General features: G+C 46.8%; 1 protein-coding gene across 3 annotated transcripts; it reads left to right on the forward strand.

The window, feature by feature from the left end:
- Positions 1 to 1,136: 1,136 nt before the first annotated feature.
- Positions 1,137 to 17,750, forward strand: ATRIP (ATR interacting protein; the record flags this gene model as incomplete). Of its 3 annotated transcripts, none has more annotated exons than XM_082662760.1 (13): positions 1,137 to 1,383; positions 3,213 to 3,343; positions 3,951 to 4,193; positions 5,768 to 5,886; positions 7,469 to 7,626; positions 8,880 to 8,975; positions 9,293 to 9,422; positions 9,612 to 10,301; positions 15,817 to 15,953; positions 16,112 to 16,203; positions 16,658 to 16,738; positions 16,958 to 17,210; positions 17,624 to 17,750. In XM_082662760.1, the coding sequence occupies 13 exons, from the start codon at positions 1,137 to 1,139 to the stop codon at positions 17,689 to 17,691; spliced, it is 2,445 nt and encodes an 814-aa protein (XP_082518886.1). In that variant the 3' UTR covers positions 17,692 to 17,750. The 3 variants fall into 3 exon arrangements, with proteins under 3 accessions (XP_082518886.1, XP_082518887.1, XP_082518888.1); XM_082662761.1 differs by having other exon boundaries at positions 4,023 to 4,193; XM_082662762.1 differs by lacking the exon at positions 16,658 to 16,738 and having other exon boundaries at positions 4,023 to 4,193.
- Positions 17,751 to 17,825: the final 75 nt, after the last annotated feature.

Consider the following 17,825-nt stretch of genomic DNA (forward strand, 5'->3'; position numbering starts at 1 on the left):
ACGGGCTTCTCATTGCGGTGGCTTCTCTTGTGGAGCACAGGCTCTAGGTGCATGAGCTTCAGTAGTTGTGGCATGCGGGCTCATTAGTTGTGGCTTGTGGGCTCTGCAGAGTGCAGGCTGGGCTCTATAGAGCTCAGGCTCAGTAGTTGCGGCACACGGGCTTAGTTGCTCCGCAGCATGTGGGATCTTCCCGGACCAGGGCTCGAACCGTGTCCCCTGTATTGGCAGGCGGGTTCTTAATCACTACGCCACCGGGGAAGCCCTCCTTGGTAACTCTTGGTAACTTCCACTCAACCTGTAGGACAGCCCAGGTGCTACTTACAGGGGGCCTTCCTTAACTTCCTGAGTTTCATTCATTTCTAAACTATGACCGTCGCTTGGGCCAAAAACACTCAAGAGCTCTCAGAGAAATGAATGAATATTAACAGCCTGAGCAGTTAGTTCCCACCCCCTCCAACACAGGCACACCATTCTCAGGATCACCCCTTCTCAGACCTTTCTTTCTCCAGACCTACCTCAAAGGTACACATTCAAAGCATTTACTGTTCTCAAAGATGTGTGCTCACAACAGCTCTAGTCATAACTTCCGCCCAGTCCCACTCTCCCACACTCCTCCCCAAGAGAGCCTTGGGGTATATGAGAAGTGGGTCTAGCTGGAGAACAGCGAGCTCACAAAGACCAAACCCCTGAATGCTCCCTGACTCGATTCACATGTGCACTTGTGAAAATCAGGGCGAACTCCTCCAAGCCCAGCTGTGTACCCTAAGTGATGCCAGAGAGTGGGCGCAGAGCCACCTGCGCGGTGGGGCTGGTGAGTTAGCCCAGGTAACTCGGTTCTCTCCTCTTAGACCACCCGCCTACTGGGGTCCCAGCCGTCGGTACGAAAGCGCCAGGCGGGGTGATGCCCAGAAGGGCTGGGAGCGACCGAGCTCCGCAGGCACCCAGTTGAGCACCGCGGCGCGGTCTGATTACGTCATTCATCCCCGCCCACCGACTGGAAGGTGATTGGCCTGTTGGCTAGGAGGCGCGGCCCCAGCGGCTGAGGCGAGCGGCAGCGCGCGATCGGTTGGTCCAGCCCTCCGGCCTCGAGGTTACAGGCCGGACTTGGTGCCTTCGGATACCGGCTGGCGGCAGGCATGGCTGGAATCCCCGCGCCAGGCAGCAGGAGGCGGAGCGGGCCCCCGGCACCCAGTTCTGGCCCGCCGTCCAGCACCCAGCACCCTCCGAGCAAGCGGGCCCGGGGCTTCCTCGCAGCCGCCCCCCCAGACCCAGAAGACCCATTCGGCGCGCACGGGGATTTCACCGCCGACGACCTGGAGGAGCTCGACACCCTCGCGTCACAGGCCCTGAGCCAGTGCCCGAACGCGGCTCCGGACGTGTCCAGTGAGTGCGCCTTTTCCCCGAGGGTGGTGCAGACCTCGCTAGACCCACTAGATGGCTGTGGCTTAAGAACCCCACGACCGCTGTTCGGTGTCTTGAACTCACACTGCCACTTCACCTTTTAAAAATATAGGAACAGTTTGATTTAAGCAGCGGCGTGTCCCAAAAGGTCCTTTGATTTGGGGGAGAAATGTATCAGGAGTGTCAAACAGCCGATTTGGAATACCGAAAGCTAGGTTAACATTTTACTTTAGTTTCTATACTTTGGACCAGTAAGGTTCTTAGTTCTTAACAGAGATCCTTGCAACACGACTACCACCACCAGCAGAATCATCACTACCTACACATGGGGACCCATCATTATGACAGGTTTGGGAGGCTTTAGATCTAATGAAGACCACCTTTTCCCTTGGGCCGCATGAACATAAGAGGGGCCTGGCAGAGGCAAGAGATAAAAGAGATTCATTCTTTTATACAACCAATAAATCGTACTTAGGTGCCCAAACATTAGGAGCTGCAGACACTTAGCAATAAACAAAAGACAAAAGCCCCCTCCTTCATGGAGCTTACCCTCATTCTAGTGAAGTCTTGTGGGGCCCCCAGGAAGAGAAATCTCTACATGGATGTCTTACATGCATCTTATATTCCACACAATCATTTCCTGGAAACCCAGTCATCCACCAGTATCTCCAGCATGGTGCCTGGCGAAGCATTCAGAAAACACTCAGAACATTTGATGACCAAATGTTCTGCATGGCAATGACTAGCACCACTCTCAATCATGTAGCACAAGGCAGGCAACAGCTCCCTTTCCTTGACCATGGATCTGATTCCTTTCCAAATCCTGTAACTACCTTCTTCATCCATCTCTGGAATCCATCCTCTCTGCATCATCTCTGCCATCTCCCTGATCTGTGTTACCATCACCCCTCTCCAGACAATAGTCTGCTAAATTGTTCCCACATTTCCAGTTATGACTCAAGTCAGAGTTTATACCACAGCCAGAGTGATCTTTTCAAAACTAGAATCTCTGTGTCACACACAGATACACGTGAACATCCCTACTGAAAGCCTTTAATGACTTCACACTACTTCTAGTATAAAGATCAAAATCCTTAACATGGCCAGCAAGGCCCAGCATGGCCTGTCCCTTTCCCTCTCCTTCTTTGGGTTCTAGCCACACTAACCTTCCTTCATTCCTTGAATTCTCCCTGCTTCCTTACAATACAGAAACTGCACATTGCTGTTTCTTACACACTGAGTGTTCTTTCCATCTATTCCCCATCGCCACTCACCTGGTTAGTTCCTGCCTGTTCTTCAGCTCTCCATTCAGTCATCACTTACCTGGGGAAGCCTTCTATTCATCCCGTTGGATCAAAGCCCCTATTATAGGCTTTCCTATATTTGCTCTTCTCTGCAGCTCTTATAACAGTTGAAATTTTACATTTATTCTTGTGTTTTTGAGTGTCATGTAAGCTCCATGAGTGTAAGGACTGTATCCATTTTGCTCACCATTGTACCTTTCTATAGAGGCTAAAGCCTGGCATATTTTAGGTGCTCAGTAAATATCGTTGAATAATAGATCACTGAGTTCTGACCAGTGAGATTCCCACAGCACCTTTCAGCCTTTAGATGAGACTCTTAAAACTGGGTGCAGAATGGGGAGAGGGTGGCAGCTTCTGTTATTTCCTGAGGATTGATTCATGTTCTTATGTTGTAAAATACCTGTAGTGCTTACTAGATCTTTCTCTAATTTGCTTTCAAAAGTGATTGTCTGGCTAAAGTGGGAAAATGTTGGGTCCTAAAAAGTATACGGGAACTGCTTTTTACAGATGTTCATAAGGTCCCCAGATTAGATGGGATGTCAAAAAATCCTTCAAGGAAAAACAGAGAAAGTGTTCCAGTTAAAGATAATTTTGAATTAGAGTTACTTCAGGCACAGTACAAAGAGCTTAAAGAAAAGGTAAGTGATTTAACTTGTGGCTTTTGTAGTTAATTCATTCACTTATGCATGTGTTATAAAGCATTATACAATAAAATATATAGAAGTTTTAAAACAAGAGTCCAGATTCATCCCCATCAATTGGGGGAAAGAAAGCCAGAAAATTTTGGTTGAAACTAAATCCTGAGATTCCTAACAACTAGGGCAAGAAAGGAAACACTGTAAACCATATACAAAAACAGATACAAACTTTCTGTTGTAGCACTGAGATAAATTTATAGCCTATGTCTTATATAAGAAACAACATCATAATGGTTGCTATTTTCATTAGCAGTTTTGCAAAAAAGCAAACATTCTTCATATGACTATCTATAGGTCCCTAGAAAAACCAAGAACATAATGTAGAATTTTAGTTCTGTTAAGTGTGTGACCCAGATTGTTTAATACCTCTTAGAGCCTATAGAATCTGCATGCAGAAGTGACAAGTGTGTCCTTAAGCTATCTTGCTGAATATCCACTGTCCCAGGAATGGGCCTAGCAGATCACGGTGATGTCTGATTGGTACAGATATATTTTGAGCACTCTGGTCTGTTGGACATGTTTTAAATGTGTTTCTTCATCTCCCCAGCTACATGTTGAAACATGTACATATATAATTTTCCCTTACAAACTTTTCACAACATCAATTTGGGATTTACAGATGAAGGCAATGGAAGAAGAAGTGCTCATTAAAAGTGGAGAAATTAAAATTTTACGGGACTCACTGCATCAGACAGAATCCATTCTAGAGGAACAGAGAAGATCACATTTCCTTCTTGAGCAAGAGAAAACTCAAGCACTCAGTGACAAAGAAAAAGAATTCTCCAAAAAGGTGACCCAGAGCATTTGTTTTGCTTGTATGGACATCAGCTTTGCCTGCTCAATGAGTTCCTTTAGAAGCAATGACTAAAGTTGCTTATAGATCTTCCAGGAAGATTTCAACAGTTGTTTGTCTTAAATACTTTCGCTACCAACTAATTGCATGTACTTTTCTCCAGGCTCTGAGGTTTGGAAAAGGACTTAGATGAAACTCTGCTTTGCTGTGGTAGTCTAAGTTACTAGCTCACACTTTGCAGAAACAGCTAAAATTAGTGGGGTTTTTGTTGTGTGTTTTTTTTGTTTTTTGGCAGATCAGAAACTCAGTTGACCTAGCTTAGGCCAAAAGAAAATATATTGGCTTCCATAACTAGGTCTGGGAAAACAGGTGTGCTGGAGCCTCAAAAGACTCAAGATTTGCCACGACTCATCTTTATTCTCTGTACTATTGATAGGCTCCATCCTTATGGTAGAGGATGTGTTCTCCAGGGGCTCCTGGGCTCATATTTCATGGCTCCAGAGCAGACTGAAGACCTAGGGTTCTTTATCTCCAAGTTTTAAAATTCTGGGGAAGGCTCTAATTGGTCTAACCTGAGTCAGGCGCCTGCCTCTGAACTAGTCACTGTAATCAAAGAGATAATAGCTCCCATTCAAATCACATATTCAAAGGTAGGAAAATGATGTTTCTTAAGGGAGGGAGATACTGTTCTGGGGAGAAAAACAGTGGGTGTCCAGTATATACCACTTTCCTTCACTTCCCAAAGCTTCAAACTTAAGAACGTGGGCCTTATTCTGCCGTTACTTCATTCAGCAAACTTGGCAGTCTTTAAAGAAGCACTGACCTGTGCCCAAGACTAACAGCAGTAGTTGCCTTTCCATATACATGATGAAGAGCAATGGGTTTGCAATCAGACAAACCAGAGTTTGAATCTAGGCTTTATCATATTCAAGCGGTGACCTCAGGGTGATGACTTATGCTCTATGACTCATTTCCCTTATCTGTTCCAGAAAATAACCAGAAGGGCTGTCATGAGACTTAAATGGTCCTGCCCTTGTGTCTGGTGCTGTGCCTGGGAATGGCAGCAGTTACCATTGGCCAGAACAGCAGGTCTCCCCACACTGTACAAGGTTTTGGTAAAACTCTTCTAAATACTCACCCCAGACCTTCAGGAAGACTTGGATTGTGCACCACTATATTCACTAAAAGGTCTACATGTTACCGTGAGATATGGTACCTTGTCAAGCTCTGTGCTGGGCATTTTACATTCACCATTCTTACTTAATACCCCCAACCAGGAAGATAGGTACTTATGTTACAGATAAGCTGGAGTTCAGAGAGGCTGAGTAAATGGTATTTGAACCCTCACAAACTAACCAGCTATAGTTCAGGTCAAAATATCTTTCTAGAATACCATGTCATCTTTCAGGAAGAAGGTTAAAGCTTAATATTTTAGGACATTTATGTCACAGCAGACTTTTATACTATCTCTCATTGCTTGTTTTTCCTTTACTATCCTGAGATTTTGAAGCCCAGAGCTGTTTCTGTATATGTGATGAGGCCTCTATAAGTATGCTTCTTTTGCCTTCCAGCTCCAGTCATTGCAGTCTGAACTCCAGTTTAAAGATGCAGAGATGAATGAATTAAGGACAAAGCTTCAAAGCAGTGAACGAGCTAATAAACTAGCTGCTCCCTCCATTTCCCATGTCAGGTAATGATGGTGCTAGAGGGAGAATACAGTTTTGTATCGTTTAGTAAAAAGTCTGAATAACAATGTCAGGCTAGTCCTGAACAAAGGTCGTTTAGACTCTGCCACTGGGGCATAGATGCTCTTTCCTGAAGGCCTCAAAGATGGTTTGGATGAGACTAGAATGGTTTGGGGCATCATAGAATAAAGGCCCCGCACTCTAGAAGTGCTTCCTCCCTGTAGACTTTATAAACACAACACAGCTCCTCGGGATGAAAAGAGGCTGGAAAGATGCTCTCCAAACTTTTGGAGTGGACCAGTCTTCAGTTTTATGTAATTTGTTTGAAATAAATGATTTTGCCCCAACTGTATTTCAGTCCCAACTGCTTGGAATACTTTTTCTCATTTGCTGTCCAGCAGTCCCCACCTTTGCTGCAGATGTGATCAGTTTGTTAATGGTCCGTCCTGTCCCCTGCCTGCCAAAGAAGTCTGGCACACTGTCAGGATCAGCCTTGAAATTTGAATAGTGTGGGTCAGGTCGTCTTTTTCTGCTATTAAACATTCTGCTGCCTTTGCTTATAATGGGCAGGGTGTGAAATTGAACTTTTCTTGCCTTGCGTAGCCCAGGTAAGACAGGAGAGAGAGGCACACCAACAGGAGTGCCTCAGCATTGTCTGATCCAATCAGAGGGTTAAGACTGCTTCTCTAACATAAAGACCCTGGCACCAAGGCACTGGCTCAGTTTCCAAGTTGCAAGACACAATACACCTTTTTCTAGACCCTCTTTCTCTTGAAAATCTTTTCATTCAGTCCCTGACTATTATAAAAGAGGTTGTTCCAAACTAGTGGTTACCAGGGGGGAGAGGAAATGGGAAAAAGGCAATATAGAGGGATAGGTGAGTAAGAGGTATAAACTATTAAAGTATAAAATAAACTACAAGGATATATTGTACAACAAAGGGAATATAGCCAATATTTTATAATAACTATAAATGGAGTATAACCTTTAAAAATTATGAATCAGGGCTTCCCTGGTGGCGCAGTGGTTGAGAGTCCGCCTGCCGATGCAGGGGACACGGGTTCGTGCCCCGGTCTGGGAGGATCCCACATGCCGCGGAGCGGCTGGGTCCGTGAGCCATGGCCGCTGGGCCTGCGCGTCCGGAGCCTGTGCTCTGCAACGGGAGAGGCCACAACAGTGAGAGGCCCGCGTACCGCAAAAAAAAACAATTATGAATCACTATAGCATTTGCTTATAACTTATATAACATTATATAGCAACTATATTTCAATTAAAAAAAAAGAGGTTGCAAACTGAAAAGATGTTTTGGTGGAACTGGAAATAGTAATGGAGTTATAGCCAATTCTTTTGGGCGATTGGAAGAAGGTGGAAGCAAATGAAAGATTTTTTTTTTCAACAATTTGAATCAAAATGCCTTGAATTTTGCATTGCTGTCCTGACAAAGAATAACAAACGTGTAATAGATAAAATTTTTGGTCAAATCACCTAGATAGGAAAAGTTTAAAGTTTGTTAGAAGTTTTATAACCAGGTATTTTACATGGTGTTAGCAGAATCATTACTTTGCTTTCATAGTTAACTTTTTCCAGTCCTAGGAAAAGCCCTTCTGTGGTTATAAAGCCAGAAGCATGTTCTCCACAACTTGGAAAACCATCTTTCCCTACAAAGGAGTCTTTTAGTGCTAACATGTCCCTTCCCCACCCCTGCCAGACCGATCCAGGATATAAGTCCCTGATGGGCAAAGAGGGTAAGTCAGTCTATCCATCATCTATTGCTCTCTATCAGACTACTGAGACTTGAGCCTTGAAACATTTGAGTATTTATTTTCTCCTCGTTTCTGTGGGTCAGCAGTTCTGATAGCACAGTGGGGATGGTTTGTCTCTGCGGGCACTGAAGCCTTGTAGGGGGCTGGAGGATCTATTTCAAGGTGGCTCACTCACATGTCTGGCAGTGGAATTCCTTTCCACATGTGGGCCTTTCCACAGGGCTACTTGGCTGATCTCATAACCTGGTAGATGGCTTCCTCTAGAGCTAGCAAACCCAGAGAGATAGGTGGAAGCTATCCTTTTTATGGCCTAGCCTCAAAAGTCACATAGCATCACTTCTGCCACATTCTGTTTGTTAGAAGTGAGTCATTGAGTCTGGGCCATGTTCAAGGGGAAGAAAACTAGGCTGCACCCTCTGAGGAGAAGTCAGAGAATTTGCAGGCATATTTTAAAACCTCCAGTCAGCATCCATTGCCACGCCAGAAACACAGCTAGTATGCAGGAACATGTGCTCCTTTCATCGCCCAGCTGAGTCCAGACTGAGGGAATGCTACTGCTTTCTAGAGAGACAATCTAGCATTAGTAGGTTTTCACTCTGAGACTGTGCTATGCCAGTTTATCTTACAATTCAGATACATTGCCTTTCTCCTACCATCAACCCTTTCAAGTCATTAGCATCACGCCACCCCTGAGAACTACAGCTACTAACATTTTTGATATTTAGCAACTTCAGGAGAGGTTATCGGGTGGTGTTATGAGCAGGCAGTGGAGCCCACCAGCCTGGCCGAGAGTCCCAGTCACACTGCTTACTGGCTTGCATGATTTGAGCAAGTCCCTTAACCTCTGTGCATCAGTTTTCCCATATGTAAAACAGAGCCAATGATAACACCTCCTGGTTGGGTTGCTGTGAGGAACAAGAGAGCTAGCATGTATAAAGCTCTTAGAACAGTGTCTGGCACATAATAAGAATCATATAAAATGCTTTTATGTTATTGCCTGATTTTGAAGTGGGGCAAACAATTTAATTTTCCTTTCCTTTCCTTTCCTTATGCAAGTTCCTGTTTTATATGAGGAAGGCAAAGACGTGAAGGTTCTTGAGTTGCTTTGGCTCTTGTTTTGATCCAAAGTTGAAGAAGTAGAACAATGTATGTTTTAAACTCATTACATTTAAGAGTTTCTGATATACTTGTGCTTTTGTGTTCCAGTTTTGATTAACATATTATCTGTTATTCAGAGAATAAGACCCACAGTCTGGGAGATGACCGGATAAAGCAAGAACAGTCCCAGAAAAGGCTTATTGACAGCTGGATGCAGAGATCAAACACTCAAGGTACCAGAATGCCTGCTCCTTCTGCAGGAGGCCTTCCTGGGTCCGATCATCCTCTGTGATGCTGCAGTGGAATTGCCTAGGGAACTGTCCTGGGCTCAATCAGTACCCCAGGCAGTGCTTTAGAGGGTCCAGGGGAGTAGTAGTCTGTGGCTTAAGCAGAAGACTATAAAATGGAAGGGGCCAAGAGCAAGTATGCCTCCGAGCCTTCAGTACCCACAGGCGTCTCAAGGGAACTTAGTGGCAGTTTAGAGGATAGTTGGCATCACAGAAAAGCACTCTCATGTCAGAACCTTCTACAGTCACCTTGTCTTCTGCAGGCTCCATTTTGATAAACCTTCTCCTGAAGCAGCCTTTGATCCCAGGGTCATCCCTAGGTCTGTGCCACCTCCTGAGCAGTTGTTCTGAGGCTCCTACCGGCACCCTGTTCCAGCTACCCGGGCTTGGCAGGTAAGCATAAGACTCCTAAAAAGCTTGTTTGGAAGAAGTTTCCAGGAAGCAAGTCCCTATCTGGTCCTGACCGGCCTAGGAGGTCTGCTCTGGGCAGGAAAACTAGAGAATTTAGCAGGCAGGTTGTTTGGGTCCCTTGACCTTATCTCCCTCTCACACTTGTGTGTTTTCTTTTGTGTCTGTTGCTAGTACCTTGACTGGGATTTCAAGCCTGAGGACCACAGGTTCTTGTGATGGGTCATTTCCCCTCTTGGCCCTGAGAGAAGCACAGAACCTGGCACTTACTGGACTGAATCTGGTGGCCAGGAATGAAGGCTCCTGTGACAGAGACCCAGCAGAGGGAGGCGGAAGGGCCTTCCCACTCTGCCAGCTTCCTGGAGCTGTGCACCTCCTCCCCCTGGTACAGTTCTTTATCGGCTTACACTGCCAGGCTCTGCAGGATTTGGCAGCAGCCAAGAGAAGCGGAGCGCCTGCGGACTCACCGACACATCCCTCCTGTGTGAGCTCTGGGGTAGAGGCCAGCCCCGAGGACTCACTTTGCAACCTGGAAGGCTTCTCTGTGGCTTCACTAAGCGTTCTTCAGCACCTGGTGTGCCACAGCGGAGCAGTCATTTGCCTGTTACTATCAGGAGCAGGCGCCGATTCTGCTGCTAGGGAAGGAGACCAGAGCCTGGTTGACGGACATGGTCGTGGGGATGTGACCTCAGCCCCAGGGAGGCTTGCTGGTGACCAAGGCCAGCATCCACTATTGAAGATGCTTCTTCAACTTTTGGCTTTCTCTTCTGCAGCAACAGGTCACCTTAAAGCCAGTGTCCTCAGCCAGTGCCTTAAGGTTTTGGTGAAATTAGCTGAAAATGCTTCCTTTGATTTCCTGCCCAGGTATAACGCAGCATGGGAGTCATGATTCCTTGTGGGTCTTACCCGGCCTCTTGAGGTCTGTCCTGTGGCCCCTGTACTTGTTCCCATCTTGACTCGTCCATACTGCTCAGCTCTAAGCCTTGGTTTAGGTTCTTAGCTAGAGTTCTGAAGTGATGGGAAGTGGGGCCAGGAGTTAGAAGAACCAAGGAAGTGGTTTATTTGGCTTAGTTCTGCCTCTGGATAGTAGGTAAGCAAAAGACACATGTGATAAAAGAAGGCTGCTAGTCACTATGGAAGAGTGTCCTGCCCCCGAAACAGACAAAGGTTGAATCAAGAGGCCTTTGAACCTGGGACATGGATCAGGTGAAGACCAGATTTCACAGCCACATTGAAGTTTAGTTTGGTGGGGTTCCCTGAAGAAGCAGAGGGTGTGTGGAGGGTCTGCAGCTACAAGCTGACCTTGCTGGGCATCTGCCCATCATCAAGGTGTCCACCACTGGCATGAGCCACAGGTTACTTGCTCTTCTTAAGGTTTGTTGTGGAACACTGTTGTCATAAATTCCTAGCTTGGGATTCCAGACCCTCAACACTGGGAGGGTAAACACCACCCAGCCAATCCCCTCGTCCTGTAATCCCATCTCCCCCTCAGCATTCCACCAAGAGGCCAGTTCCTCTGTTGGATGTCTCTTAAGCCTTTTTGTCTCTGAACTCAGAATACCTGTTTGCTAAAAACAGTTCTGGATCCTGGTTTCCATATGAATATATTCTGGCTTGTCTGGTGCATCCTAAAGGTGGTGCCTAGAGCTAGACACAGTGTACTGCAGAGTACTGTGAGCAGCAAGGTAGGCGTGTTACCATCACCCAGGTGCCTGGCAGGGGGCTCAGCTCATGGTGGCTGATTGCTTCTTTTTTTATTATTGAGTCTTCTCTTTCCTTTTATTTTTTTTAATTCCGTAGTGCTTTACAGTTTCCAAAAGTTTCACACACGATTTCATATAATCCCATAACAATGCTTTTTTAAAAATCCCCTACCGCTATATTGCCTTTCCTCCCTTCCCTCTCCCCACTGGTAACCACTAGTTTGTTTTCTGTGTCTGTGAGCCTGTTTCTTTTTTGTTTTGTTCACTAGTTTGCTGTATTTTTTAGATTCCACATACGATATCGTACAGTATTTGCCTTTCTGTCTGACTTATTTCACTTAGCATAATGCCCTCCAAGGCCATCCATGTTGCTGCAAATGGCAAAATTTTGTTTTTTTATGGCTGAGTAGTATTCCTGTGTGTGTGTGTATGTGTGTACGTGTACCACATCTTCTTTATCCATTCATCTGTTGATGGACACTTAGGTTGCTTCCATACCTTGGCAATTGTAGATGACGCTGCTATGAACATTGGGGTGCATGTTTCTTTTCAAAGTAGTGTTTTTGGTTTTTTTCAGATATATACCCAGGAGTGGAATTGCTGGGTCACATGGTACTTCTACTTTTAATTTTTTGAGAAACCCCTATACTGTTTTCCACAGTGGCTGCACCAATTTACATTCCGCCAACAGTGTAGGATGGTTCCCTTTTCTTCACATTTGTTGTGTTCTTTTTGATGATAGCCATTCTGACTGGTGTGAGGTGATATCTCATTGTGGTTTTGATTTGCATTTCCCTGATGATGAGTGATATTGAGCATCTTTTCATGTGTCTGTTGGCCATCTGGATGTCCTCTTTGGAAAAATGTCTTTTCAGTTCTGCCCGTTTTTTGATTGGGTTGTTTGTTTGATGTTGAGTTGTATGAGCTGTTTGTATATGTTGGATATTAACCCCTTATCGGTCATGTCACTTACAGTTATCTTCTCCCATTCAACAGGTTGTGTTTTCATTTTGTCGATGGTTTCCTTTGTTGTGCAAAAGGTTTTAAATTTAATTAGGTCCCATTTGTTTATTTTTGCTTTTGTTTCCTTTGCTTTAGGAGATGGATCCAAAAAAAAAAAATTTGCTGCTATTTATGTCAAAGAGTGTTCTGCCTATGTTTTCCTCTAGGAGTTTGATAGTAGCTGGTCTTCCCTTTAGGTCTTTAATCCATTTTGAGTTTATTTCTGTATATGGTGTTAGAGAATGTTCTAATTTCATTGTCTTACAAGTAGCTGTCCAGTTTTCCCAGCACGACTTATTGAAGAGACTGTCTTTTCTCCACTGTATAGTCTTGCCTCCTTTGTTACAGATTAAATGACCTTAGGTATGTAGGTTTATTTCTGGGCTCTCTATTCAGTTCCGTTGATCTATGTGTCTGTTTTTGCACCAGTACCATACTGTTTTGACTACTGTAGCGCTGTAGTATAGTCTGAAGTCAGGGAGTATGATTCCTCCAGCTCTGTTCTTCTTTTTCAAGATTATTTTGGCTGTTTCAGGGTCTTTCATTTTTCCATATAAATTTTGTTTTTGTTTTTGTTTTTTTTGTGGTACGCGGGCCTCTCGCTATTGTGGCCTTTCCCGTTGCGGAGCACAGGCTCCGGACGCGCAGGCCCAGCGGCCATGGCTCACGGGCCCAGCCGCTCCGCGGCATGTGGGATCCTCCCAGATCGGGGCACGAACCCAGGTCCCCTGCATCGGCAGGCGGACTCTCAACCACTGCGCCACCAGGGAAGCCCTTCCATATAAATTTAAAATTTTATTCTAGGTTCTGTGAAAAATGCCATTGGTAACTTGATAACAATTGCACTGAATCTGTAGATTGCCTTGGGTAGTATAGGCATTTTGACAGTATTGATTCTTCCAATCCAAGAACAGGGTATATCTTTCCGTTTATGTCGTCTTCAATTCCTTTCATCCATTCTTTTTGATGCGATGGTAAATGGGATTGTTTCCTTAATTTCTCTTTCTGATAGCTCATTGCTAGTGTATAGAAATGCAACAGATTTCCGTATATTAATTTTGTATCCTGCAACTTTACCAAATTCATTGATGAGCTCTAGTAGTTTTCTGGTGGCACCTGTAGGATTTATGTATAGTATAATGTCATCTGCAGACAGTGACAGTTTTATTTCTTCCTTGCCAATTTGGATTCCTTTTTATTTCTTTTTCTTCTGATTGCTGTGGTTAGGACTTCCAAAACTATGTTGAATAAAAGTGGTGAGAGTGCTCATCCTTGTCTTCTTCCTGATCTTAGAGGAAATGCTTTCAGCTTTTCACCAATGAGTATGATTTTTTTAAATTTTATTTATTTATTTGGGCTGCATTGGGTCTTAGTTGTGGTATGTGAGATCTTCGTTGAGGCATGCAAGATCTTTAGTTGCAACGCATGGTCTCTTCATTGTGGCACACGGGCTTCTCTCTAGTTGTGGCATGTGGGTTTTCTCTTCTCTAGTTGTGCGTGCAGGGTCCAGAGTGTGTGGACTCTGTAGTTGTGGCGCGCAGGCTCCAGAGTGTGTGGGCTCTATAGTTTGCAGCATGTGGGCTCTCTGAGGCACACAAGCTTAGTTGCCCTGAGGCACATGGGATCTTAGTTCCCCGACCAGGGATCGAACCTGCGTCCCCTGCTTTGGAAGGTGGATTCTTTACCACTGGACCACCAGGAAAGTCCCTACCAATATGATGTTAGCTGTGGGTTTTTCATATATGGCCTTCACTATGTTGAGGTATGTTCCCCTCTATGCCTACTTTCTGGAGTTTTTCTCTTAAATGGATGTTGAACTCTGTCAAAAGCTTTTTCTGCATCTATTGAGATGATCACATGGTGTTTATTCTTCAGTTTGTTAATGTGGTGTATCACATTGATTGATATGTGGATATTGAAAAATCTTTGCATCCATTTCTTACTTTTTAAATGAATGAATTCCAGGAACCACATTTTTAGCAGTTCTCTTGGTAGATATATCATCATTCTATTCCTGTTGAGCTTGTCCACAATAACATCAAAAAACAGCCATTTAATGGGTGCTTACTGCAGGCCAGACACAGATGCCTTCTGTTCACTAGCTTGGATGGCACCCTCAGAGCCCTGTTGTCTTCACGCCCAGTACAGAGCCTGGCTCACTGTGAGCACTCAGTGTTTGCTGAATGAATAAACCCCATGTTGAGGTAGGGAAACTTGTCTGAAACCCCAGAGGGAGTATGCTAGATCAGCCAGTTAGGCTCCTGAATCATTGTTCTTGATCACTGTCTGATGCCACCTCCCACACAGTGCTTCTCTGAATTCCTTCATGCTTGCAGGCTGAACCCCATTACCGCACAGCTTCTTGTTCACCTTGAAGTAAAAGCCAGGGACAGGTGCTCCCAAGGCTCCATAGCAGTATACGATACAACATGAGCAGCCAGGCAGGCTGTGATCTCCTATGAAAGGCACCACTGCCCACCCAGGCTTGAGGGCACATCATCCCCTCAGACTCTTGTCTTCCCACTGCATCTGTTTTAGGGGTAGGTCCAGCGTAGCTCCCCAGGTACTGGCATGGCAGGCGCTTTTGAACAAAAAGTTCTCATCCCCAGCTCAGCCAGGGCAGCATGACGTATTTATTGTGCATTTAGGGGCTGTGCCAAAAAAAAAATTTTTCATTTAAAAAGGCGGCTCTGATGCTGTCAAAAATAATTTGGAAACCACTGTGTTGTATATAAAGATGGATTTTTTTAGTTTCAGGGGCCACTTCTGGCCTAATAATGAAATTAGGTAGTAACAGGTTAAATTCCAGTTTCCCACAAAGTTCCACACTCCCTGGTGATTAGAAACATTCAGCTTGTCTCTCATACAGGATTTGCTCTAAAATGAGTTCGCCCCAAAAAGACCTTGCTTCCTAATGGTGTACAAGGAATATTCTTAACCCTCGGTGCCGTGCGCATGAAAAGGGACATACCCGCAGAACTGCCCCTCCCCCCACCCACGAGGCTGTGTGGGTTGAGCAAAAAGCAGTGCTTGTCTTTGGACTCGGTTCCTTGGTAATGAATGCGCCATCCCTTTGCCCCCAAGACCAGGGGGAGAGTGCCCAAGCCCCTCACCATGCACACCCTGAGTTTGTACCTTCTCATACGTGGCGGCAGAGGAGCTGGTGTTTCCCGACAAGTGGGGAAAATGAAGTCTTCCTTGCCCAGCGAGTGGTCTCGTAAGATCCAACCATAGCCAAGTCCACATTGTTGCTGCTGATGCCTGGCCAGTCCTCTGGTGGTGGGCACAGGACGTTTCTCTCACACTCAAGTTGAACCTGCCTCCCTGTTTGGGAGCAGAGGCAGGAAGGAGCCCAAGAGTAGTGCAGAGGCCGGCACCCGAGGTCCAGGGGGGCACCTCGTATTTGCTGGGTGGCACTGTGCCAGGTAAGGGCCTGTCATCTCTAAGGGATGACAGGCCCTGTCCCTCACAGCAGTCCCACAGTGAAGGGTAGTACCCACTCGTTCACCTGAAACAAGTATCAGCAAGTAGGGTGGCATTTGAACTCAGGTCTGTCTGAATCGAGTCTCCTTTTTACTAGCCTCTTCAATTTCCTGTTGCCTATCGTGAAAGGTGAGGGTGAGTTATGGGATTGGGTTGGAGGTGTCACATCTCTCTGGGGCCCTGTGTTTCAGGTTCCAGTGCGTGTTCCGGGTGCTGCCACAGTGCCTGCGCCCAGAGACACCCCTGCCTAGTGTGCTGCTGACTATTGAGCTCCTGTCCCTCCTGGTGGACCATGAGAAGCTTGCACCTCAGCTCTGCTCCCACCCGGGTAAAGCAGGCCAGGGGCGTGCGTCTGGACTCCTGCAGCTTGGAGGGAAGGGTGGTGGCAGGGGCAGGTCCAGGGCCTCCTGAGGGCTTCTGCAGCTTGTACCTCAGGCACTGGGTGAGAAGGCGGATGCTGAGTGAGAGGTGGTGTGTCCTTTCCAGAAGGCTGCCTCCTGCTGCTGCTGTACATGTACATCACATCGAGGCCTGACAAAGCCGCCTCGGAGACACAGTGGCTTCAGCTGGAACAAGAGGTAAAGACACCAGAGCCCCTTTTGTGCTGCTCACCAACCCACCCCACCCCACCCCACTCCATCCCATGTAAGAGCCACTCTTCTCCTTCCTCTGGGAATTAAAGGAAGCTTTAATTCATTTTGGTAACACGTTGAGCCACTAGCAAGGTAAACTCATTTGGGGGGCTCCATACTACACAGATACCGTACAGTCGGAGCCCAGGGTATCCTGGGACTTGGCAAAGTTGCCTGGTGGCTGGAGGTGGGCACGGAGGCAGGTGGGTCAGTGGTGAGACACAGGTGTTGGTCCTGAGTGTCTCCTGGGAAGGTCCCAAAACACTACCACCTCTTGGATCCCATTAGTGCAGACAAGCAGTTGCTGAGGCAACTGGAGCTCTTGTAGAAGGCTGAGAAAGCCCTCACTGTGACCAGGGCCTCACTGTGCCATGGATGGGACAGTCTGTTCTTGTTCTAGGCTGTGTGGCTCCTGGCTAAGCTTGCTGTGCAGAGCCCCTCCTCCCCAGTCACTGGTTCCAGCTGCCAGTGCAACGTGGAGGTGAGTGCCGGGGGCAGGCAGGGGCCAACAGTGGGCAGCTCTGCTGGTGAATGACAGGGCCCCGTGAAAGCATCCCATGCTCCTTCACCAGGGCTAGACCCTGGTGCCACTGTTCAGAACCTCCCTCACCCGGGTGGCTAGGAAAGATGCTGCCCAGCTAAGCAGGTTGTCAGGGTGCAGGGACCACCTGACCTGACCTCAGCCTGTGCCCTCCCTCAGGTAGTCAGAGCACTCACGGTGATGCTGCACAGACAGTGGCTGACTGTGCGGAGGGCAGGGGGGCCCCCGAGGACTGACCAGCAGAAGCGGACGGTGCGGTGTCTGCGAGATACAGTGCTGCTGCTGCACAGTCTGTCCCAAAAGGACAAGCTTTTCACTGTGCACTGCGTGGAGGTCCTGCATCAGTACGACCAGGTGATGCCAGGGGTCAGCATGCTGATTCGAAGGCTTCCTGACGTGACAGGCTGTGAAGGTGAGCCTGCAGGAGGGCCCCTCCCTGCCCCAGCCCACATGTGGAGTTTGCCCTGAAGTTCATGGACAAATCAGACTACCTGGCCTTAGGTCAGCAGTGCTCCATCCACACAGCCTTTGCCGGCACGGGGGCCATTTCTTTTTCTTCCCTGTCCGGTTCTTCTCTCAGCATATCAGCCTGCCTTTTGATCATACCTACTGAGTCGGCCTGGCAGAGCCACGGTTTTTCCAGAAACATCCCTGTCTGAATTGCCTTTGTATTATTTTGCTTGCAGTAGCTGAGGGAGCAAGGCCTGGGCGTGGAAGGGACTGCTTAGTTCCTGTGGGCCTGGTGGGGAGGAGAGGTGGGACCTCCCCCAGTCCCAGCACCTTCAGGCAGGACTTCACCACAGAACCCTCTTGTTTTTGGCTCAGAGGCAGCCCTGGATGATCTCTGTGCCGCGGAGGCTGATGTGGACGACCCCGAGATGGACTGTGGCTGAGGCCTGTGAGCATCGAGCCACATGGTGGCACCAACACCACCACTTTCCTTACCTCATCCCCTGATTAAAAGCAGTGACTGGCTGTTAAAGAAAAGGCCAGCCTTATGTTTCCTGAGTCTGATCTGTGTGGGCTA

Source organism: Grampus griseus (genome assembly GCF_964374135.1).
Source record: "Grampus griseus genome assembly, chromosome: 10".
In the NCBI taxonomy this organism is placed as follows: Eukaryota; Metazoa; Chordata; class Mammalia; order Artiodactyla; family Delphinidae; genus Grampus; species Grampus griseus.